General features: G+C 47.2%; 1 protein-coding gene across 1 annotated transcript; it reads left to right on the top strand.

Annotated features, from left to right (window-relative positions):
* Positions 1-3,179: 3,179 nt before the first annotated feature.
* CAPN11 (calpain 11) lies at positions 3,180-14,668 on the top strand. The gene is made up of 21 exons (XM_064286716.1): positions 3,180-3,512; positions 3,868-3,937; positions 5,026-5,144; positions 5,892-6,025; positions 6,207-6,375; positions 8,550-8,633; positions 8,733-8,818; positions 9,072-9,146; positions 9,306-9,466; positions 9,681-9,844; positions 11,390-11,401; positions 11,707-11,918; positions 12,214-12,253; positions 12,373-12,438; positions 12,529-12,586; positions 12,710-12,774; positions 13,034-13,102; positions 13,671-13,749; positions 13,845-13,961; positions 14,449-14,507; positions 14,642-14,668. The coding sequence occupies exons 1-21, from the start codon at positions 3,285-3,287 to the stop codon at positions 14,666-14,668; spliced, it is 2,094 nt and encodes a 697-aa protein (XP_064142786.1). The 5' UTR covers positions 3,180-3,284.
* The last annotated feature ends 10,682 nt before the right edge of the window (positions 14,669-25,350 follow it).

Consider the following 25,350-nt stretch of genomic DNA (forward strand, 5'->3'; position numbering starts at 1 on the left):
ATGCCATTTCCAGTACCCTACAGCTTCTCTTCTCATTTTCCATCTCTCTTCCAGGGATCTTCTCCTCAGGCGGAGACCCCAAAGTGTGTTTTTCAGATTGAATCCAACCATTAGGGCTGGTGGGGTCTGATGGCAGGGCCTGATGCCCGAGGGGAGATGGATGGGGTGGGAGGGTGTGGGGGCTTGTGGTCCTATGCCCCCCCCACACCAACAGGGAACCTCAGAGTTGTCTTCCAGTTTTACCTGCCCCCTCACTTCCCAAGTGAAAGTTAAAGGCCAGGATTGCAGGGGCCTTGTCTGGGGGAAGGGTGCTGGAAACCACGTCCTCCCTCGCCAAAGAAGTGAGTCAGTCCCCAAGTGACCCCTCCTCTCCTCAGTGTGCACCTCCCACTGTGTCTCAATCTCTCCAGAGAGACTCCTGCATCTTTGCATGTTCCCCAAAACTGAGTTCATAGCATAGCAAACAGCTGACTTGTTGACTGTGGCCAGCCAAGGGGCACCCCTGGTGTGTGTGGTTTGGATTCAAAAGGACAGGCCCACAAGGGACAAGGAGGGTGACAGGTGACTCTGGTATAAGTGAGGAAGCTGGGGATGCCCAGGCCCCCCACCCCAGCTAGGTCGCATGTCACCTGCTGCCCACTCACCAGGCTGCTGGGCTAACAGCCCAATTGCTGGCAAGGGCTCTGGGGGCTCTGCCCAGCGCTGCCTGGCACCAGAATGGTGATAGTGATCACCTCTTCTGCCACCACACCCTTCTAGCCCAGGCCCCTGCCCTTCCACCCCACCCAGGCCCACTCCTCAGCTTTTCCTTCTCATCCCCTTCTCAGGCTTAGAACAGATTCTGTTTAGTAGGCTCGGACCCAACCAGATATTGAGCTTTTTTCAGAGCCCTGTGTACCCCATAAGGAGCCCTGGTGGCGCAGCGGTTAAGAATTCGGCTGCTAATCAAAAGGCTGGCAGTTCGAATCCACCAGCCCCTCCTTGGAAACCCTATAGGGCAGTTCTGTTCTGACCTATAGGGTCACTATGAGTCAGAATCGGCTCAATGGCAATTGGTTATACCAGGGCTTAACACCAACGGACCTCTTTTGCATGAGAACTTAAAATATTTTTTAAGCCGCTGGATACATGTGGTTATTATATCATATCCTTCATAAATCAAGTCCTGGAGAGGTCTCAAATGGCGACGGGTTTGGTGGTTTTTTAATCTTTATGGGAGCAAATTGCTAGGCCTTTTCTTACAAAGTACCACGAAACCAAACTCATTGTCGTCAAGTTGATTCCAACTCGTAATGATCCTATAGGACAGAGTAGAGCTGCCCCACAGGGTTTCCAAGGAGCAGCTGGTGGATTTGAATTGCTGACCTTTTGGTTAGCAGCAAGCTCTTAACCACTGTGCCACCAGAGCTCCCACAAGGTACCATTGGGCAGGTTCACACCTCCAACCTTAGGTTAGTAGTCAGCACAAACCTGTTTGCGCCGCCTAGGGACCTTTCTTGTCCTCTACACCCCATTATTTCCACTCTCACCAACAGGACAGCCTTGGATGGTCTGAAGGCCTTTTTTTTAAAAAAAAAAAAAAACAGCTTTATTGAGATATAATTCATATACCACACAATTCACCCATTTGAAGTATAAAATTCAATGGCCTCTAGTATGTTCACAGTTGTGCAGCCATCACCACAATCAACTTTAGAACATTTTCATCACCCCAAAAGAAACCCTGTACCCTTTAAACAATGCCCCTAATCCTCTCTAGGCAAGCCCTAGGCAACTGCTAACCTGTTTTCTGCCTCTATAGATTTACCTATTGTGGACATTTTATATAAATGGAATCATACAATATGTGGTCTTTTTTGACTGGCTTCTTTCTTTTAGCATAATTTAGCAAGGTTCATCCCTGTTGTTGCATGTATCAGTACTTCATTCTTTTTATTGCTGAGTAATATCCTACTATACGGATATGCCACATTTTATTTATCCGTTCATCAGTTGACAGACATTTGGATTTTTCCCGCTTTTTTACTATTATGAATAATGCTGCTATGTACGTTCACATTCCGGTTTTTGTGTGGACATATGTTTTCCAATTCTCTTGGGCATATACCTCGGGGTGGAAGTGTTGGATCATATGGTAATTCTATCTTTAACCGTTTGAGAAAGTGCCAGGCAGTCTCAAAGCACCTACACATTTTATATTCCCACCAGTAATGTATGAAGGCTGCAGTTTCTCCACATCCTTTCAGCAATTGCTCTTATTTCTCTTTTTTTATTTTAACTATCCCCGTGGGCGTGAAGCTGTGTCTCATTGTGGTTTTGGCTTGCATTTCCCTGATGGCTAATGATATTTGGCATTTTTTTATTGTGCTTATCAGCCATTTGTCTATCTTCTTCAGAGAAGTATCTATTCAGGTCCTTTGTCCATTTTTTTCCTCCTTGCAGATGCGTGACAAGTTCCTTTTTTTTTTTTTTGTGGTAAAAATATACACAACAAGACATTCACCAATTCAATAATTTCTACATGTATAAATCAATGACATCGATTACATTTTTCAGGTTGTGCAACCATTATCTCTATCCTTTTCCAAATTATTCCACCACCATTAACATAAACTCAACACCTCCCAAGCAAAAACTCCTCTCCCTTTAGCCGCTGTAACTACTAATAATTTTTGGTTTCTACACACTTGTTTATTTCACATAAGTGAGATCTCACAGTCTTTGACCTTTTGCGACTGTCTTATTTCACTCAGCATCATGTTTTCAAGATTCATCCATGTTGTGGCATGCACCAGGACTTCATGTCTTTCTTTTTTTTTTTTTTTTGTAATAAAATTCTATTGTGTTTTTGGCAAAAGTTTACACAGCAGTTTAGATTCCCATGCAACCATTTCTACAGAAGTTGTTCAGTGACATTGGTTACATTTTTCACATACGTGAACATTCTCATTATTTCTGTTCTGGTTATTCTCTTTTCATTAATCTAATTTCCCTGCCCCCTTACAGTCTCATCTTTGTTTTAAAGTAATTGTTGACCCTAGGGATTCATTTCTTTTTATGGCTGAGTAATAGTCCACTGTATGTATATATTACATTTCATCCATTCATCTACTGATGGGCAGTTGGGATGTTTCCACCTTTTGCCTATTGTAAAAAGTGCTGAAATGAACATTGGTGTACATTGGGTTCCTGCTTTCACTTCTCCTGGGTATATATGCCCATTTTTTAAATTGGGTTATTTGTGTTTTTATTACTGAGTGGGGGTCATTTTTGCTAGTAAGGGAATGGCGGCTTCCATAAACCGTAGCCGACTCAAGGCCAAGGGCCTGGGCCAGCACAACAACGCTGAGAACTACAGAAACCAGAACTTTGAGGAGCTGCATGCAGCCTGTCTGAAGAAGGGGGAGCTTTTCGAGGATCCCTTATTCCCTGCTGACTCCACTTCCCTGGGCTTCAAGGAGCTGGGACCCAAGTCCAATAATGTGCAGAGCATCTCCTGGCAGAGGCCCAAGGTAGGCACTGGGAGGGTGGCACGGACTTGTGGTGCCAGGCCCCAGTCACCGTGGTAAGCTCCAATCCTCCACCACCCCAGCCTGGCCCTGGCACTAGGCTCCACCTCCATCAGGGCTGGGGATAATTCTGATCACTCTTAGGCAAAAACTCCCAGATAACTCTTGGGAAAGTCACCATAGCTCCCACCAGCCTTTGCTATCACAACCTACAGCTATGCTAAGCTGACCCTGTGCCCTCCCCACCCTCCACCATGTCTTCCCCTAGAACTTCAAGGTGGGCATTCCCGGAGGGTGGGAAGGAGGTCGGGGGAAACTATGTCCTGAGCTCCCTGAAACCACGATTCCTTCACTGCAGGAAATCATAAGGAACCCTCAATTCATTGTAGATGGAGCCACTCAGACAGACATATGCCAGGGGGTACTCGGTGAGTGGGGAGCAAGAAAGCTGGTCTCCACCAGGAGAAAGGGATGGCTCAGGGCAGGCGGCTGAGTGTCTTTTGAGGCTGGAGAACTGAAGCCCCTAGGTTCAGACAACCTGCTTCCATTTCCTTGTCCCTCTCCTAAGAGTGTCAGCTACATTTTCTCTGCCCCTCCCCTAGTCTGAATGCCACCCCCCACCTGCTGCAGTCTGGATCTGGGGAGCAAGCTGGGGTGGTGTTATTACTTATATAGTACTACATAATAAATTACCTCAAAAGTTAGTGACTTAAAACAACAATAAACATTTATTCTCTCACATTTTCTGTGGGTCAGGAATTTGGAAGCAACATAGCTGGGTCAGTCTGGTTCAGGATCTCTCATGAGGTTGCAGTCAATATGTCAGCTGGGGCTGCAGTCATCTGAAGGTTTGACTGGGGCTAAGAATTCACTTCCAAGATGGCTTCCTCATATGGCTGTTTGCAGGGGGCCTCAGTTCTTAAGACTACTTGAGTGGCCACACAATATGACAGTTAGCCTCCCCGAAAGTTGGCATCCCCCTGGAGCCCTTTGAACCTCCAGTATTATGTGGGTAACCTCCGGGAGAGAGGCCTTGGGCCCTTAATCACTGCACCATTGCACTTATGGGGTAAGTGTGGGGTGTGAGGGGAGGTGACTGGATTTGTTCAAAGGATGGGAGAGGCTTAGTTCTCTCCCAGAGAAAACAGGTCCCAGAGTGAGGAGCAAGACCTTGAGGGTAAAAATACTTCCTCCCCAGACTCCAAAAGCGAAAACATTTGGCTCTAATTTGTGAATCTCTTTCTACCCTAATAGAAAAGATGCAGAAACTCACTTCCCTGGAGCCTGTCCCTCTGCCCTCAGTTTCTCCCTACTGGCCTCCTTCCTGAACACTCCTTAGGGGGAGGGCAGAGGGAAGGTACAGCTCTGCCTGTGCCCCCCGCACCCCACTCCCACAGAGCCAGGTTCCTGCTCCTCTACGGCCTGAATTCCAGAACCCCACCCCACTCACACACACACATACAAGGGTTCTCCAGAGGGCAAAGCCTAGTGGAAACACCCCTGGTTGACTTTTCAGGGGACTGCTGGCTGCTGGCTGCCATCGGCTCCCTCACTATCAACCCCAAACTGCTGAACCGAGTGGTGCCCAAGGGGCAGAGCTTCAAGAAAAACTATGCTGGCATCTTCCATTTTCAAGTGAAGTGAAATTTAATAGCTACAGTTGCTTTGTGGGGTGTGTGTGTTAGAGGAAAGAGAAAGAACTTGAGCATGTGCTTTGAAGTTTGTCATTTTTCTTTACTTTTTGAAAAGTAACATTTATTGGAGTGAGTTTTTTCCTAATTATCAGAGAAATATCTGCTCCTTGAGAAACTGTGCAAGCTGGTTTTTTTTTAAAGCCCAAAAAGAAAATCACAATTGTTATCAGTTTGTGGTTCTCCTCCTCCTCCTGCTTCCCTCTCTCTCTATACATATGTGTATATATATATATATAATAAACTGCTCTTTAAGTTGAGCAACATATGGACAAATTCCCCATGACATAAAATATTTCTAAATAACAAATGATAAGAGTTTTTAAGATCTTGGAAAACCTAAAGTCCAGCTGTCTTTTTTTAGAGAAGGGCCTAAAATCAAAAGGTGGGTGAGGTCACCCTGGAGACTGTGGCAGAACCTGGGGAGGAGTCGGGGGTCTGAGTTCAGGCTTGTCACTGCCTTTCACAGACACTCTATGGGGTGGGACTGCTGACACTGGTGTAGAACCCAGATGTGACCACCAGGAAGCACTCTGATGACAGGGTTCCCATGCAAGGGGTGTGTGTGTGTGTGTCTGTGTGTCTGTGTGTCTGTGTGTCTGTGTGTATGAGTCTAGTGTGGGAGGGACAGAGGGACTGTGAGGCCAAAAGATGCCCCACGTTCCACTGAGACCCACCTTGCTGCCCACAGATCTGGCAGTTTGGGCAGTGGGTAGACGTGGTGGTGGATGACAGGCTACCCACAAGAAATCACAAGCTGATGTTCCTGCACTCAGCTGAGGCCACTGAGTTCTGGAGTGCCCTGCTGGAGAAGGCATATGCCAAGTGAGTGCCCAGAGCCAAGGAAGGGGGCTTGCCTTCATGCCTCCCCAGCAGTTGGCAGTCACAGGGGTAGCTGGAATCAGAGGAAGGAGAGGGGTGGTGGCAGGGCATCTCTCCTTCCCTCTGATGTCCATGTTCACACCACTATCCCAGAGCCCAAACCGTGCCCTTTCCATGCCCACAGGCTGAACGGATCCTACGAAGCGCTGACAGGGGGCAACACGGTGGAAGGCTTTGAGGACTTGACTGGCGGCGTGGCCCAGAGCTTCCAACTCCAGAAGCCTCCTCAGAACCTGCTAAGGCTCCTTAGGAAGGCTCTGGACCGATCCTCTCTCCTGGGCTGCTCCATCGAAGTAAGCCAAACACCAGTCCCCTCAAAGGCCAAGTTTGGTCCTGCCTCAGGGACCAAGCACCTGCTGTTGCTTTCACCTAGAAGCTTCTTTCCCCAGATGTCTGCATGGCTACCGCTTTATCATTCACATCTCAATTCAAATACCCCTTCCTCAAACTGGCCTTCCCTGCCTCTCAATCTAAATTAGCTCTCTCCCCGCCATTTACTCTCTACTTCGTTCTGATTTTCTCCCCCACATTTATCATAACCTGAAATGATCTCACTTATCTACATATTTATTCCTAGTCCATCTCCATCAGACAGTTTTCACACTCCGTGAGGGCACTGAACTTACTCGTCTCTGTCGTTACTGGATCCCGGTCATGTGGAACCTGGGACGGTACCTAGCATATAATAGGCTCTCAACAATTATTTGTTCAAATAAATAAATGACCCAGCAATTGGACTCTTAGGCATTTATGCCAGAGAAATGAAGACATGTTCACACAAAAACCTACACAAATGTTCATAGCAAATACTGAAAACAATCTAGACATCCTTCAGTGGGTGAATGATTAAACAAACTGTGGTACATCCACACCATGGAGTATTACTCAGCAATACAAAGGATGAAACTGGCCAACAATTTACTTTAAAAAAGGATGAGAATGTTAAGGGGCAGGGAAACTAGATTAATGGGAACAGAACAACCAGAGGAGTAACAATGAGAATGTTCATGCATTGTGAAGAAAGTAAACAACATCACTGGACAATTTGTGTAGAAATTGTTGAATGGGAACCTAAAAGGCTGTGTAAACCTTCACCAAACACACAATGAAATATTATTTAAAAGAAGAGAGTAACATTTTGTGACACATGAGGATTACATGAAATTCAGATTTCAGTGTGCATAAATGAAGTTCTGGAAACCCTGGTGGCATAGTGGTTAAGAGCTACAGCTGCTAACCCAAAGGTCAGCAGTTCCAATCCACCAGGCGCTCCTTGGAAACTCTTATGGGGCAGTTCTACTCTGTCCTATAGGGTCGCTATGAGTTGGAATCGACTCGATGGCAGCAGATCTGGTTTGGTTTTTTGGAAATTAAGTTCTTTTGGAATACAATCACGCTCACCTATTTAGACTGTCGCCAACAATGCAGAGCTGAGTTGGGGCACCAGAGGCCTCAGGGCCGCAGAGCCAAAAATATTTTCTACCAAGCCCTTGACAGAAACAGCTAGATGAACCCAGCTTTACCGCTCTCCACACCGACTGAGCCTGCAGTGGGTCTGGAGCCAGAGTCCACATTCCCTCAAAGGCTCATGGGTGAAACAGGGGTATGCAGACTTGGGACGAGAAAACAACTACCGATAGGGCCTGACCTTGAACTGAAATTAGCATTTTCTTCCTTTATGAACAGAGGCGACAAGCCACAGCCAGTGAATCGGAGGCACCTTCCTATCACGTTGTCAAGGCAGCTCAGGGAGAAGTATTTGCTCATCTCTGTAGGAAATGACGGTCACCATCAGACCCACCGGTGGCTCTTGCTAATTAATTCACAGGTTAACAAATACATCCAAAAAAAAAAATGGAACAAACTGTCAATGCACGCAAAAACTCAGATATAGCTCAAAGGAATTACTGCTGAACAAAAAAGGCTAATCCCCAAAGGTTCCATGCTATATGATCCCATGTATACAACATACTTAAAATGACAAAAATATAGAAATGGAGAAAAGATTAGCGCCAAGGGTTAAGGAAGAGGGTGGGGTGGGAGGAAGGTAGGTATGTATAAAAGGGCAACACGAAGACTGCAGGTGGCGCTGGAAATGTCCTACCGCCTAACTGTGGTGGTGGAGACATGAGCCTACACGTGATAAACCTGCATAGAACACACACAAATGAGCAAACGTAAAACTGGGGAAATCTGAAGAAGATTGCTGGATTGTATTCACGTCAGTTTCCTGGGATGTTGTACTGTAGTTTTGCAAGCTGTTACTACTAGGGGAAACTGAGCAAAAGGTACCTGAGATCACTCTATACTATTTCTTACAACGGCACGTGAATCTACAATTCTCTCAAAATACCAAGTTTAATTAAAAAAAAAAAAAAAATGAGCCCAGGGAGTTGTCACCTGTGTTCAGGTGCTCCAGCGCCTCTGGGCAGATCCTGAGCCCCTTCCCTTCCTCTCTCTTCTGTAGTTCAACAGCAGCGATGACTTGGAATCACTGACCCAGAAGAATCTGGTGCGAGGACATGCTTACTCAATAACTGGCATTCAGGATGTGAGTCCTGGCAACTGCCCCCTACCCGGAAGGGCATGAGAAGAAGGAGAAGCCCCTCCTGACCCTCTGCCCCTGACCTTTAACCTCCCACCTACGCAGGTCTTCCACCATGGCAAGATGAAAACACTGATTCGGCTCCGGAATCCCTGGGGCCGAATTGAGTGGACTGGAGCCTGGAGTGACAAGTAGGTAGCCCCAGCCCAGTGGTCTCAGGTAGGGGGTGGTCAGAGGACCTACCAGGCCCAAGGAGCAAGGCAATGCCACAGGGAGACCTACCGGTGTCCTGTCTGAGGCAACAACCTGGGCACCAGAGCACGCCTCTCTATCTAACTCAGGACCTCCAGTAGGCTGGCATTCCAGGGTGAGGGAATCCCTTGGGGAAAAGAAGCTGCCTCCTGACCCGTGCCCCTCTCCTTCTACTGCTGACCTCTGCCTCAGCTCCAGAGAGTGGAAAGAGGTGCCCCCAGACATCCGGAAGCAGCTGTGGCACAAGAAGGAGGATGGAGAGTTCTGGTCAGTGTGGCTTGAGTGGGCTTCCTATTTCCCCCACATCCTGTTTCTTCATCTCCCTGCCATCCTCCCACCTGTGCCTTGGACAGAGAGGCTCCACGGGAAACAGGGGCCCCTGGGTGTGCCAATGACAGGCTCCACCCCCCACTCCCTCCACCCCAGGATGACATTCCAAGATTTCCTGGACAACTACACACTCCTGGAAATCTGCAACCTGACACCCGATGCACTCTCCGGGGACTACAAGAGCTATTGGCACACCTCCTTGTACGAGGGCAGCTGGCGAAGGGGAAGCACCGCGGGGGGCTGCAGGGACAACCTCGGTGGGTAAGGGGACTCGAGGGCAGGGAGTGAGGGACGGGCCACTGACTCACCACGAAACCAGAACTGGGCACCATGTCACAGGGGTCAGCGTTCACAAGGTCAGGGGCCAATGAGTTCCCCCTCACCCCAGCCCATGAAGGAGGCAGGCATGTGCCTGGGGAATCTGGGTCCATCCTGGGAAGAGCATAATCATCCTGACCTCTTCTTCCACAGACACGTTTTGGACTAACCCCCAGTTTAAGATCAGTCTCCTCGAGCAGGACGACCAGGAAGACAATGAAGTCGTCTGCACCTGCCTGGTGGCCCTGATGCAAAAGAACTGGCGGCGGATGCGGCGGTTTGGTGACGTGGAGACCATTGGATTTGTCATCTTCTCAGTGGGTGCCCCAGCTGGTCCCCCAACCACTCTTGCTCCCTCACCTGGCCCCGCACTTTAAGACCCTTCCTCTTCAGGGCCACTGCCCCCACCAGGAGTGGCACACACTCCAACATTGCTCCACAGTCCTGGCTTTTGAGTGGTGCTTTGTGCTTTGTGATACAGGGCTGGAAGTTTTCTTTTCACAGATCTCAAAATCTAAAACACTTAGGTAGCACTTTCTCTGTGCCAGGCATTGTTCCAGAGGCTGTCAACTGAGAGGAAGGAGATTCAGGGCTGGTGAGGTGAGGTCACTTGCTTAAGCTCACATACCCAAGTATCAGGAACAGAGCCTATGTCCTGACTGCCAGGCACGTGGAGATTTCTCCACAGCCCCCCTAGAAGCCCCTCCAGATGCCCCACCCACCACATTGACTCCAAAATCAGAAAATAACCAAACCTGTTGCCGTTGAGTCGATTCCAATTCATAGTGACCCTATAGGACAGAGTAGAACTGCCCCTTAGAGTTTCCAAGGAGTGGCTGGTGGATTCAAACTGCTGAACTTTAGGTTAGCAGCTGAGCTCTTAACTACATTAATCCCAAGGGTCAGGAAAAATCCCCAGTAAGTTTTTCCCACACCATGTCTTGCAAAATTCTAGAAACAGCCATTTATTCATTCACTTAGGTAATCGCCAAATATTTCTTGAGTATGTCTGGAGTTCCTGGGTAGTACAAACAGTCAATACATTTGGCTGTTTGGTCGGAGGTTTGAGTCCACCCAGAGGCACCTCAGAAGAGAGGCCTGGCAATCTACTTCTGAAAAATCAGTCATTGAAAACCCTATGAGTTGCAATCCTACTTTTACACACATGGAGTCACCATGAGTCTGTGTTTGACTCACAGCAACTGGTTGGTTACCTTATGTCCAGCTCCAGTCCAGTTTCCAGGGGCTCCATGGTCAGCAAAAACACACACAAGCCTTGCCCTCCTCTGAGGCTTTCAGTCCACCAGATTAACAGACACACCTCCAGACAGTCTCCAAGTTTAAACAAGGTCAGGAAAGGCGATATCCTCTACCTCCAACGCAGGGCTCTGGGGCGCACATTGGCATAGTAACAGTTTGTGGTAGAGAAACCTATTTAACTTAGTTTATCTCATCTTCTTACAGGTTGATTTGTCCTCTGTACCCATCCCCCTTCTAGTAACTGTTAACTTCCTGCAGGATATGAGCAGTCCAGGAAAGGGTGTTTCACAAAACACTCTCCTAGGTTTTCATCCCAGCTCTTGCCCTTTTTAAGCAATGTGAAGCTGGGCAAGTCACCTCACCTCTTTAGAATTGCATGATAAAAATCTACCCCAGCAAAACTTTCTGAAGTGTACTTCACTGTCCAAAGCAGAAGGATTCTCAATGCCAGGACCATTTAGGACCCCCACCCCACCCCCACCGCCTCAATACCCTTAATCCCCCCTCAACACACACACACACTACTCACAACCATCTGGCTTCTGCAGACCTGAGTCCCTTCACCCTTAGAGACCTGATCTTCCTCTTTCTTCCCTTGCCAGGTCCCAAAGGAGGTACAGAAGACATGGGGCTTGATCCGGGCAGGCCCCCCACCACCCCTGGCTACATGGGGTTGAGCAAGCAGTAGAATTCGGCGAAGGGCTGTGTGGGCACTAGGTTGGGACTTCTAGCCCTCTTGGGCACTGGATGGGGGTTGCAGAAGCAAGAGCCCATATTCAGGTTACCTGCCGCTTGGGTGGTGTCTAAGCCAAGCCAGTTGGTGGTAGTGCCTCCCCTTAACCTGCCCAGCAGACTTCAACTTGGGACCCTTCCCATGCCCCTCCATGCCAACCTGTACCCACCTCCAGGGCACATATAGTTTCAGAACATCAAGAATATCCACCTGAAGAAGGATTTCTTCCTGAAATATCAGGACCAAGGCTTCTCAGAGATCTTCTCCCACTCACGGGAGGTAAGCAGCCAACTCCGGCTATCTCCGGGAGAATATATCATTGTTCCCTCCACTTTCCACCGGAACAAGGAGGCCGACTTCCTGCTTCGGGTCTTCACAGAGAAGCACAGCGAGTCCTGGTGAGTGGACCACCATCCTGCCCCAAGGCCACCCGATGTCAAGCTCAGAGAACAACCATCTCGTCCTCCCCTACTCTGTCCCTATTTTGCAACCAAGGAAACTGAGGCATGAGAACGGGCAGTCCCAATTAGCGATGGAGCCAGAACTAGAGCCCAGGTCCCATGGAGCCTGTTCCATATGGCTTCAGATACATGACTTGACCTCTCCTTGACCAACCTCTCCCTGACCACCCCACTGAAACCCCTACCTCCCTGACCCTTGGTAGCCCCTGAGCCGCCAATCACTTTTCCCCAGTGAACTGGATGAAGTCAATTGTGCTGAGCTACTCCAAGAGGTGAGGCTAGAGACTGGAGGGTTGAGGGGTTGGGAGGAAGCATCTGGGTGTGAAGGAGTTGGGTGTCAGGCTTTTTTGGACCAGGCCTCGCATCCCCTTTCCCACTCCTTTCCCTCCAGGAGAATGTCTCTGAAAATGACTTAGATCCAGACTTCATACATTTATTTGAGGCAGTGGCAGGACAAGTGAGAGAGCTATGGGCTGGGGGGCTGAAGGGAGGTGGATGTGGGTGGGACTAAAGGGCCAGAGCTGGGGTTTACAGTCCCCTTTCCCAGGACAAGGAAATCGACGCATATGAGCTACAGAAGCTGCTCAACAAAGTAGCCACCAAACGTGAGTCAGCGACCCCACAACTCACAACCCTTCCCCCACAGACTGTGCCCCATCTTGACCACTCCCTGTGCCCCCGACAATACCCCTTCACTCTCTTCTCCCTACTCCTTCCCTTCTTCACAGTCAAAGAACTCAGGACCAAGAGCTTCAGCTTGGATACCTGCCGCTGTATGGTCAACCTCATGGATGTATCTTCCTGTCCAGTGCGCCTCCTGCCCTCCCACCCCTGCCACCCCCAGCCTGGCCCAGAGTTGGCCATCTCTCTGGCCAGCCCTGCCCTTCCTCCTGGTGGGGACTAGGCTCTGGGGTAGCCAACAATGCTTGTGCTTCTTGTCATTACCATATGGGGAGCCCTGGTCTTGTGCTCCCTTCTGGGCAAGCCTCTCAGCCCTGGAATACCCTCTTAACCCCTTCTCTGTTATCCTTGACCACCGTCCCCTCCCCCAGAAAGATGGCTCTGGCAAGCTGGGGCTTCTGGAGTTCCAGATCCTGTGGAAAAGAATAAAAAAGTGGACGGTAAACGGCACTGAAGGGGCAGACTATGGGGTGAGAGAGGGAGGTCCTTGAAAGGAATGAGGGTAGTAAGGGTGAAGCTAGCGCTGGCGCCCCCAACAACACACATACATACACACACGGACACATTCACACATGCACATGTGCACACACATATGCACACCCACACATGCACGCATGTACACCTGTGCACACATACACATGCATGCACACACATATGCATGCACACAGACACATTCACACACACACACACACACGCACCAGGAGAATCTGTTGGAACATTGGTGTAGTAACCAGTCTATATGTCTGACAACTAGTCTGGCCCAGGTGATCAACCAATCATAAAGGAAGATCCGGGCAGTGAGCACTGGATAAGGTGCCCGATGTGCCAGGAATTCACCCTTTGGTCATTAGATGTTGGGGAGATTGGAGGTTTGGGAGGTGGGCCAGGGAGGGGAGCCCCTGCGGTCTTGAGCAGCAGTGTGAGCCACCTGTACTGAAGTATTTCAGTATTTTAACAACCACCACCATGCCATGCATATGGTCCTACCACCTCTGCCTGTCCTTTTAGGACATCTTCCGGGAGTGTGACCAGGACCAGTCAGGCACCATGAACTCCTACGAGATGCGCTTGGCGATTGAGAAAGCAGGTGGCCAGGGGTCAGGAGTGGGCTTTGGGGCAGAGAGAAGGAAGGCAGTGGCCGGAGAGCTGAATTCTCCCTGTCCCCACACCTCTCTCTCTCAGGCATGAAGCTGAACAACAAGGTAATGCAGGTGCTGGTGGCCAGGTATGCAGATGAGAACATGGCCATGAGCTTCAACAGCTTCCTCAGCTGTGTCCTGAAGCTGAAGGCCATGTTCGGTGAGTCAGGTGCCTGCCCACTCCCCTGCCTAAGCCCAGGGACCACTGACCCTCCCTGACGCCCACCCCCGGAGGGCTGCTCCAGAACCACCTCCTTTTACAGAGCACAGACCCTGGCCCCAGGTGAACTAGCTTCAAATCCCAGCTCTACCACTTACGGATTGTGTGACTTGGCCAAGTCACTTTATCTCTCTGTGTCTTTATTCCCTCATCTACAAAATGTGGATGATAACAGTACTGCCCCCACAAGACTGAAGTGCAGATTAAAACAAGTTAATATCTGGAAAGCATTTAGAACTGGCTGGCTCACGGCAAAGCTATCTAACAGTTGTCATTAATTGTCTGCCAGACTAGGGGGTCTAGCTGGGGAAGAGCAAGGAACAAGGCTTCTTATGCACTTTCTGACATCCTGCCTATTTGGAAGTGGATCTTCAGACCACTGGTTTAGCTCTCAACCCCTTCTACCCCTGCCTCCTCTCCAATACAGCATTCTTTCTAACCATGGACCCCAAGAATACTGGATATATTAGCTTGAACCTGGACCAGGTACATAGAGGAGGGGATGGGAGGGGATCTTCCAGCACCCTCACCCCACGACCCCACCCACCCTCTGCTCTCCCTGCCACCCTGCTCCACCCCACCCCTTCCCATCCACAGACCTGTTTCTTCTCTCCCCACAGTGGCTGAAGATGACCATGTGGGGATAGAGGAGCCCCAGGAACCTGGCTACCTACCATGCAGCGTCCAGCGAGATGGGGAGTGGGGAGGGAGGGGGTCCGCCTTGCAGTCCTCAGCTCTCCAGTCTCTGGTGATGGAAGGGGCTCCAGGCGGGCAGCGCCTGGGCCCCAGATGCCATGTTAACTCTATCGGTGGGACCTACATGCCCACCCTAACAGCCAAAAGGGTTTCCCTTCCCACCCAGCCAGGTTCCTGGTGGCTGGATTTACCTCACCATCTCTCTGTCTGTCTGTTTCTCTCTGTCTCTGCCTCTGTAGCTCTCTCTCTCTGAGTATATTTTCACTTAAGATTACGTGACACTTCCCCAGTCCCCACCCTCTGGCTGAGGAGCCCAAGAATAGGAAAATGGGCTTGAGCCTGCTTCAAGCTCTCCACGATTTCTGTCCTGCTCACATCTAGCCACCACTCTTGGTACAGTCCCTCTCTTTTCTCCATCACCCGCGGGCACAATAAACAGCGCATTCCACTGGCTTCAACGTCTCCGTGTTTCTATGCCAAGAAAGGCTGGCAGGGTTGGGAGGAAGTCACTTCCTCAGCACAACTGAGGGGATCCAGTAGCTCTCCACCTCCAGCAAGCATTTAGAAATGTGTAGTTGTTACAAACACTGTTGTTAGGTGCTGTTGAATCACTTCTGACTCATAGTGACCCTATGTACCACAGAACGAAACACTGCCCAGTCCTGCACCATCCTCGCAATCGTTGTTATGCTTGAACCCATTGTAGCAGCCACTGTGTCAATCCATCTCATTGAGGGACTTCCTCTTTTCTGCTGACCCTGTACTTTACCAAGCGTGATGTCCTTCTCCAGGGACTGATCCCTCCTGACAACATGTCCAAGGTATGTAAGATGCAGTCTCCCCATCCTTGCTTCTAAGGAGCATTCTGACTGTACTTCTTCCAAGACAGATATGTTCACTCTTTTGGCAGTCCGTGGTATAGTCAATATTCTTTGCCAGCACCACAGTTCGAAGGCATCAATTCTTCGGTCTTCCTTATTCACTGTCCAGCTTTCACATGCATATGAAAACCCACCCTTTTGCCGTCAAGTCAGTTCCGGTGGGTTTTGTTACACGCATATGAGGCGATTGAAAATACCATGGCTTGGGTCAGGCGCACATCATTTTTGCTTTTCAACATTTTAAAATGGTCCTTTGCAGCAGATTTGCCCAATGCAATGAGGAGTCTTTTGATTTCTTGACTGCTGCTTCCACAGGTGTTGATTGTAGATCCAAGTAAAATGAAGTCCTTGCCAACTTCAATCTTTTCTCTGTTTATCACGATGTCGCTTACTGGTCCAATTGTGAGGATTTTTCTTTTCTTTATGTTGAGGTGTAATGCATACTGAAGGGTGTAGTCTTTGATCTTCATCAGTAAGTGCTTCAAGTCCTCTTCACTTTCACCAAGCAAGGTTGTGTCATCTGCATATTGCAGGTTGTTAATGAGCCCTCCTCCAATCCTGATGTCCCTGGGTGGTGCAAATGGTTACCACACTCGGCTGCTAATCTAAAGGTTGGCGGTTCAAGTCCTCCCAGGGGTGCTTTGGAAGAAAGTCCTGGCAATCTACTTCAAAAAAATCAGTCATTGAAATCAGTCATGGAGCACAGCTCTACTCTGACATGGATGGGGCCACCATGAGTCAGAGTCGACTCGATGGCAACTGGTTTAATATTACCTGCCTGTCTTCCAAAGGTGTTGGATTTTTGTCCCTGGAGACTCCTGTGAGCCATCAGCTGGACCCTGGGTATGAGACTGAGAGGGGTGACAACACGTAAGTTTGTTCCCTGCCTTAATGGCATTCTGATTCAAATTATTATTCTTGTTTTTAGAAAATGCCTGACTGCTAAACCATTGCCCTCACTGAAGGGATCACAGGAGGGGTCCTTGAGCCCCCTTGGTGTCTTTGCTGTAGACTTACCTCCCTCCCCTAGCCTTCTGCTATAGTGAGAAGACTGAGGCCACCCACAACAGCCCCTCGACTGCACTTCTCCCCTCCCTCCTGATCTTTCCATAGATGCCCCCTCTGATCTCACCCTGAGACCTCGCTGAGGGGTGCTGAGGCTGGGGCCAGGGCATGTGAGCTTGTCAACCTTAGGCAGAGATAGCCCACAATTTCCCTTAGATCAAACCAAACCTGTTACCATCAAGTGGATTCTGACTCATAGCAACTCTACAGGACAGAGTAGAAGAACTGCCCCATAGGGCAGAACTGTCAACGTTTCGGCTAGCGGCTGAACCCTTAACCACTGCACTACCAGGACTCTTCCCTTAGATTAGGGGCCTGTCAACCCCATATGAATCTAAATTCTTCCTGTCTCTATGTATGCTTTCAGCATCCTGGGGTAACCAGCCTCAAGTTTGCTTCTACAGCAGTGCTCCGCTATCTTCTGTTTGCACTAAGCCCACCCTTTGTAAACTTATTGGCTGGGAAGAGGAAGTGGGGGCTGAGATTCTGCTCTTCCTTGATGTGGTGTCTGCAGCCTGCCTTCTTTGTGACTTCAAAGACTAAACCAACAGCCTAAATATAAAGCGTCCCCTCCCACCATTACCTCCCCCGCCAGGGCCTCCTGAGGAAGCATTTCCTGTCCAGCCACCCCCTTCTCCCTTCCTCTCTCATCTCCAGTCTTATCTGAGAGATACTGTCACATGCCCTTAAGAAGCCTTTTAAAAGACTCAACAACAAAAACTCAACAACAAAAAGACAAACAACCCAATCAAAAAATGGGCAAAGGACTTGAATAGATTTTTTACCAAAGAAGTACAAATAAGCTCATGAAAAGATTCTCAAGGTCAGTGGTCTCAGGGAACATCTAGCTCAGTTGGCATAACATAGTTTATGAAGAAAATGTTCTACATTTTTCTTAGTGAGTAGCCTCTGGGGTCTTAAAAAAGCTTGTAAGCAGCCATCTAAGATACTCCACTGGTCTGACCCCATCTGGAGCAAGGAAGAATGAAAACTAAAGACATAAGGGAAAGATTAGTCCAAAGGACTAGTGGACTACAACTACCACAGTCTCCACCAGCCTGAGTCCAGTACAACTAGATGGTGCCTGGCTACCACCACTGACTTCTCTGACAGGGATCACAATAGAGGGTCCTTATCTTCAAGGACACAGACTGCCGCATCTTTTTCCCATGGAGACAGCTGTTGGGTTTGAACTGCTGATCCTTTGGTTAACAGCCAAGTGTTTAACCACTGAGCCACCAGGGCTACTTAGTGGAATATTACTCAGCCATAAAGAGAAATGAAGTTCTGATACATGCTTCAACATGGACGAACCTTGAAAACATTATGCTGAGTGAAATAAGTCCAACCCAAAAGGACAAATACTGTATGATCCCACTTATATGGAAGATCTAGAACAGGAAAATGCATACAGACCAAAGTTTAATAGTGGTTACTGGGGCAGTTGGAAGGGGGAAAGGGGCAGTTATTGCTTAAAGGGTACTGAGTTTCTGTTAAGGGTGATAAAAAATATTTGGAAATGTATAGTGGTGACAGTCACACAACACATCAAATGTAATTGACATCACTGAATTGTACACATAATAAAAATGGTTGAAATGGCAAGTGTTTTGTTTATATAATTTACCACAATAAATTTTTTAAAAAGACCAATTTCCCCACTCCTTATGTTCCCTCTCTCAAAAGGTTGGTGCCCACCTAATCTCACAGAGCTTCTCTAAGGATCAAAGGTCCGTGGCAGGTCTGGGGACCATGGTTTCAGGGAATATCTAAGTCAATTGGCATAATAAAATCTATTAAGAAAACATTCTGCATCCCACTTGGAAGAGTGGCATCTGGGGTCTTAAACGCTAGCAAGCAGCCATCTAAGATGCATCAATTGGCCTCAACCCACCTGGATCAAAGGAGAATGAAGAACACCAAGGACACAAGGTGATTATGAGCCCAAGAGACAGAAACGGCCACATGAACCAGAGACTACATCATCCTGAGACCAGAAGAACTAGATGGTGCCCGGCTACAACCAATGACTACCCTGACAGGGAACACAACAGAGAACCCCTGAGGGAGCAGGAGAGCAGTGGGATGCAGACTCCAAATTCTCATAAGACCGGACTTAATGGTCTGACTGAGACTAGAAGGGCCCCAGTGATCATGGCCCCAAGACCTTCTGTTTGCCCAAGACAGGAACCATTCCCGAAGCCAACTCTTCAGACATGGATTGGACTGGACGATGGGTTGGAGAGGGATGCTGCTGAGGAGTGAGCTTCTTGGATCAGGTGGACACTTGAGACTATGCTGGCATCTCCTGCCTGGAGGGGAGATGAGAGGGTGGAGGGGGTTAGAAGCTAGAGAAATGGACACGAAAAGAGAGAGTGGAGGGAGAGAGCAGGCTGTCTCATTAGGGGGAGAGTAATTGGGAGTGTGTAGCAAGGCGTATAAGGGTTTTTATGTGAGAGACTGACTTGATTTGTAAACTTTCACTTAAAGCACAATGAAAATTATTTGGAAAAAATAAAAGTCCCTGGCAGGAAGGCAAGAAGCAGTCAGGGAGGTCCTTTGAGTTTCCAAGACACCCCAGGCAGCCTTGGTGTGCTCTGGGAATCCCCCATTGTTTCTTCCTTCCCTCTAGGGTGAGATGTTGCCAACTTCAAGCCAGGATGGGAAGGAAGCATGAAATTTGCAAATCAGGGCTATCACTTCTGGTTTATAAACAAAACTCAAGTGACTCCAAAAACACTTAAATAGTGGCCCCAGCCACAGATTCACCCTACCAGCTGGGTGACTCTAGGCAAATTATGTCACTTCCCTGGCAGGGTCTCCTTTTCCTCATCTGGAAAGCAGGGAAAACAATGCCTATCACAGAGGGGTGTTGTACAGACGATCATAAAAGTGAAGTGCTAAGTTCAATGCTTGGCACAGAGCCAAAAAAACAGCAGTTTCCATTCAGTTGACTTCAATTCATATTGACCACATATGTGTTGAGTAGGGCTGCTCTCCATAGCATTTTCAATGGCTGATTTTTCAGAAGTAGATAACTAGGACTTTCTTTCAAGACGCCTCTGGGCAGACTTGAACCTCCAACCTTCCTGTTAGCAGCCAAGTTTATTAGCCATTTGTGCCACCCAGAGACTCCTGGAACACACAAGCCTTCAACAAATGGTAGTACTTCATTCTCATATGCAACGCTTAAATTCCATCAGAGCCCCCATACACAGCTTGTACACCGAGAACTAAAGTGGTCCCCATTCACTTAGACTGTGATGTGAGGGGCACCGCCAGAACTGTAGGACATGATAGCCCTGTATTCCAGAAGTTAGATGAATTAGCATTCATTTAATAAATACATCACGTTCTTCCATATCCAACAAATACACCACACACCTCCACATCCAAATTTGAAAACAGAAATCCCCCACCACTTCCTCCTCTCTCAGCTACGATTCCTGTCCCCGAGGCCTTGCCACTCCCTCCTGCTTACCAAACCTGGTCTCTGCCCTCTTCACCATTCTGCTGGGTCCTCCTGGCTCTATCCCAGTTCAACTTCATTGCCTCCTTACCCAGCCCTAAGAAGCTAATCCAACTGTATCCTTACTATCTCCTAAGAGTCCATCACTACTATAGCCCCGCACTTTCTGCTCTTGTAGTCCTCAGCATGGGTAACTCCTCTGCTCACAGTGCTACCAACTGCCGTGAAGTCGGTTTCAACTCACGGCAACCTAATGTGTTCCAGAGTGGAACTGCTCTCCATAGGGTTTCCAGTGGCCGTGACCTTTCCGAAGACACCTTTCTTCTGAGGCACTTCTGGGTAGGTTCGAACCTCCAACCTTTTGGTTAGCAGTTGAGTGCTTAACCATTTGCACCATCCAGGGACTCAAGTTCTAAGGGCTGAGTTTTGCTGGGGAAGGGCACTAACCCATGCTGCCTGCATCCCCCACAACTCATGCTGGTTGACCTTAAATGGGGCCACATGGTAATCTAGATTTCATCACCTAATGACTATCATTCCCTACTCTAGTTCTCCAGTCTCCCCCAGAAGCCCCTCCACAGCCTCCAATTCTACTAAGAAGACTGAACCCAAATTGCAGGAACAGCCTCAACCTCACTTCTCCCCTCCATCAGAATATCTCCATTTTCTCTGATCTCTGAGAAAGTGAAGTCTAAAATGTGCTGGACACACTATGGAATACCATGCAACAGTTAGAAGCAATAGACTAGATGCACTCACAGCAACAGCTGTAGATCCTGAAAACATGTTAAGCGGAAAAAAGTAAAGCAGATGAGCCCCTAGCATGAGCCTATTTATCATATGCACACAAAACAATATCCATTTTACAAGAATATATGTGAACAAAAGGTTACACGCAACAGGTTAGAATGGTTGCCTAAGGAGAACAGAACTGGGCAATGGAGATAAATGGAACCAGTCAGTCAATCAATCAGTTGAGAGAACCTTACGAGGACTACAATGACAGTGAGCCAGGAGCTAAGGGGGTTGATTAACTCAAACTTCTGCATTGAGTGAAAGGGAGGAAGAAGGAAGTCACTCATAAGATTCATCAAGTCACCCTCTTCCCTTCTTCTCTCTCTCTTTTCCTCCCCTCCCCTCCCCCTATCTTCCTTCACCAAATCTCTTTAAAGACGATGCAATGGATGGGCTGAATTAGCACTCAGCAGTCATCTCACCTTCTTCCTGGGGAGCCTTCCATAGATCAGAAGCAGGAAAGTAAAAAACTACGTTTCCCAGACTTCCTTGCAGCTAGACTTCTGGACATGGTTTAGAGTATGCCCATCAGATGCACTTACTCCAGTGCTTCCTTGGCCTCTGCTGTTTTTGCAGGCAAGCACAATCATGGAAGCATTTTATTTTTTCTGAGGTAGTGTTAATAGAAATCAAGTGTCTAGCACTTGTCACTGGCTTTCAGGTGTCAAGGGTCAGGGCATGGGGCATCTACCACTCTCCTGGAGTAATAGCAGCACAACATAGTTTAGGAGCCAGCAATAGCCACAGCTTCCAGCTGAACCAGCAGGTTTCTGATAGGAGAAGAGGCAGTGGCTTACTTGGGGGCCAGAATCTGCAGTATGGCTTTGGGCATTGCTTCTGAACCCTGAGAACGATTCTGTAAGCCATTTAACACTCTGTAATAAGTCTCTTCCTTCTTAATTACAGGCGTGGATTCTGTTTTCTACAACTGAGTGCTGAATGACACAGCACCCAACAACTAAGCTGCAGCCTCAATTACCAATCCATCAGATTCTTTTATGTGTGTGCATATAAACTTTTTATTTTGAAATAATTACAGATACACAGAAAGTTGCAAAAAATAATACAAAGAGATTTCATGTACCCTTCATCCAGTTTCGCCCAGTGGTAAAATCTTGCATAACTATAGAACAATATCAAAGCCAGGAACTTAACATTGTTACAGTTCACAGGCTTTATTCAGATTTCCATGCACTCATTTATGTGCATGTGTGTGTGTGTGTGTGTGTGTGTAGCATATTATACACATCACTCTGCACCTCCTTTTTTCATTTAAAAATATATGTCTTGGGGAGATCAAAGATAGCAAAGAGAGTAGGCTAGAATGATCTATGTTGTAATAGATTATAGTTGGAGACATCAGTATGAACTAATGTTTACCTTAATGTAGATAAAGATGGTTCCATAAAGAAATATTTATAGCTATGTGCATATACCCAAATATGCCGTAAAAGACCTCTTTAAAGTGTTAAAAAGCAAAGATGTCACCTTGAGGATTAAGGTGTGCCTGACCAAGCCATGGTGTTTTCAATCACCTCATATGCATGTGAAAGCTGGAGGATGAATAAGGAAGACTGAAGAAGAAGAATTGATGCCTTTGAATTACAACTTTGGTGAAGAATATTGACTATACCATGGACTGCCAAACCAACAAACAAATCTTTCTTGGAAGAAATACAACCAGAGTGCTCATTAGAAGCAAGGATGTGAGACTTCGCCTCACGTACTTTGGACATGTTACCAGGAGGGACCAGTCCCTGGAGAATTACACCATGCTAGGTAAAGTAGAAGGTCAGCAAAGAGAGGAAGCCCCCAAAGAGATGGACTGACACAGTGGCTGCAACAATGGGCTCAAGCATGATGATTGTGAAGATAGCACAGGACAGGGCAGTGTTTCCTTCTGTTGTATATAGGGTCGCTATGAGTCAGAACCGACTCAATAGCACTCAACAACATCAACACGTGTATATATTCAGAGTGATGGTTAATTTTATGTGTCAATTTGGCTAGGCTATGGTACCCAGCAGGGCCAGATTAAGGCATGTGAGAGCCCTAAGCACTGATAATCTGTGATGCCCCCTCCTCTGCTTACACATTCAAATGGGTTTATATATATATACACACACACAGGAAATCCTGGTGGCATAGTAGTTAAGAGCTACAGCTGCTGCCCCAGATAAGTAAAGCACTATTGAAAAAGAAGAATAAAGTAGGAGGACTCTCACTACCTGACTTCAGAACCTGTTATACAGCTATGGTAGTTGAACAACCTGGTACTGGTACAACGACAGATACATTGACCAGTGGAACAGAATTGTGAGCTCAGATGTAAATCTTCCATCAAATGGGGAAAAGACAGTCTTTAACAAACGATGCTGGCAAAACGATGTCCATCTACAAAAAAATGAGACAGTACCCATACCTCACACCATACACAAAAACTAATTCAAAATGGATCAAAGACCTAAATATAAAGCCCAAAACTATGAAGTTCATAGAAGAAAAAATAAGATCAATGCTAGATCCCCTAATACACTGAATTAACAGGATACAAATCACAACCAACAACACAAACTCCAGAAGATAAGCTAGATAACTGGAATCTTTTAAAAATTAAATATTTCCACCCATCAAAAGACTTCACCAAAAGAGTAAAAAGAGAACCTACAGACTGGAAAAAAAAAAATTGACCATTACAAATCAGACAAAGGTCTAATTTCTAAAATCTACAAGAAAATTTGACATCTCTACAACAAAAAGACAAATAATCCAATTAAAAAATGGGCAAAAGAAATGAACAGACATTCAAGTGGCCAACAGACACATGAGGAAATGCTCGAGATCACTAGCCATTAGAGAAATGCAAATCAGAACCACAATGAGATGCTATCTCACCGTGGCATTACTGGCATGCATCAAAAAACAGGAAATAAATGTTGGAGAGGCTTTGGGGAGATCAGAACTCTTATGCACTGCTGGTGGGAATGCAAACTGATACAGCCATTTTGGAAAACAATATGGTGCTTCCTTAAAAGGCTAGAAATAGAAATACCATAAGATCCAGCAATCCTGCTCCTAGGAATATATCCTAGAGAGTAAGAGTCATCACACAAATAGACATATGCACACCCACATGCACTGTAGCATTGTTAGCAATAGCAAAAAGACAGAAACAACATAGAAGCCCATCAACAGATGAATAGATAAAACAAACTGTGGTACATAAACACAATGGAGTATTATGCAACGATAAAGAACAACGATGAATCCATGAAGCATCTCATAACATGGATGAATCTGGAGGGCATTATGCTGAGTGAACTAAGTCAATCGCAAAAGGACAAATATCGTATGAGACCACTACTATAAGAAACTCATGAAAAGGTTTACACACAAAAAAAAAATCTTTGATGATTACGAGGGAAGAGAGGGGTGGGAATGGAAAAAACACTAAATAGACAATAGATAAGTGGTAACTTTGGTGAAGGGTAAGACAGTACACAATATTCGGGAAGCCAGCACAGCTTGTACAAGGCAAGGTGGTGGAAGCTCCACAGACACATACAATCTCCCTGAGGGACCGAATTGCTGAGCTGAGAGCTATGGGGACCGTGGTCTCGGGGAACACCTAGCTCAACTGGCATAACATAGTTTATAAAGAAAATGTTCTACATTCTACTTTGGTGAGTAGCATCTGGGGTCTTAAAAGCCTGTGAGTGGCCATCTAGGATACTCCACTTGTCTCACCCCATTGGGAGCAAGGAAGAATGAAGAAAACTAAAGATATAAGGGCAAGATAAGTCCCAAGGAATAATGGACCACATATATCATGGCATCCACCAGACTGAGTCCAATACAACTAGATGGTGCCCGGCTACCACCACTGACTTCTCTGACAGGCATCACAATAGAGGGTCCTGGACAGAGCTGGAAAAAAGTGTAGAACAAAATTCTAACTTAAAAAGAAAGACCAGAATTGCTGGCCCAAGAAAGACTGGAGAAACCCTGAGAGTATAGCCCCAACACCCTTTCAGCTCAGTAATGATGTCACTCCTGGGGTTCTCCCCTCAGGCAAAGATTAGACAGGTCTATAAAACAAAGCAAGACTAAAGGGGCTCACCAGCCCAGGGGCAAGGGCAAGAAGGCAGGAGGGGACAGGAAAGCTGGTAATAGGGAACCCAAGGTTGAGAAAGGAGAGAGTTGACGTGTCATGGTGTTGTTAACCAAAGTCACAAAGCAATATGTGCACTAACTGTTTAATGAGAAACTAGTTCTATAAACCTTTATCTAAAGTCAATAAAAATTAAAAAAAAAAAAAAGAGCTACGGCTGCTAACCAAAAGTCAGCAGCTCAAAACCACCAGGCACTCCTTGGAAAACATATGGGGCGGTTCTACTCTGTCCTATAGGGTTGCTATATATAT

This window comes from Loxodonta africana, chromosome 1 (assembly GCF_030014295.1).
Source record: "Loxodonta africana isolate mLoxAfr1 chromosome 1, mLoxAfr1.hap2, whole genome shotgun sequence".
Lineage (NCBI taxonomy): Eukaryota > Metazoa > Chordata > Mammalia > Proboscidea > Elephantidae > Loxodonta > Loxodonta africana.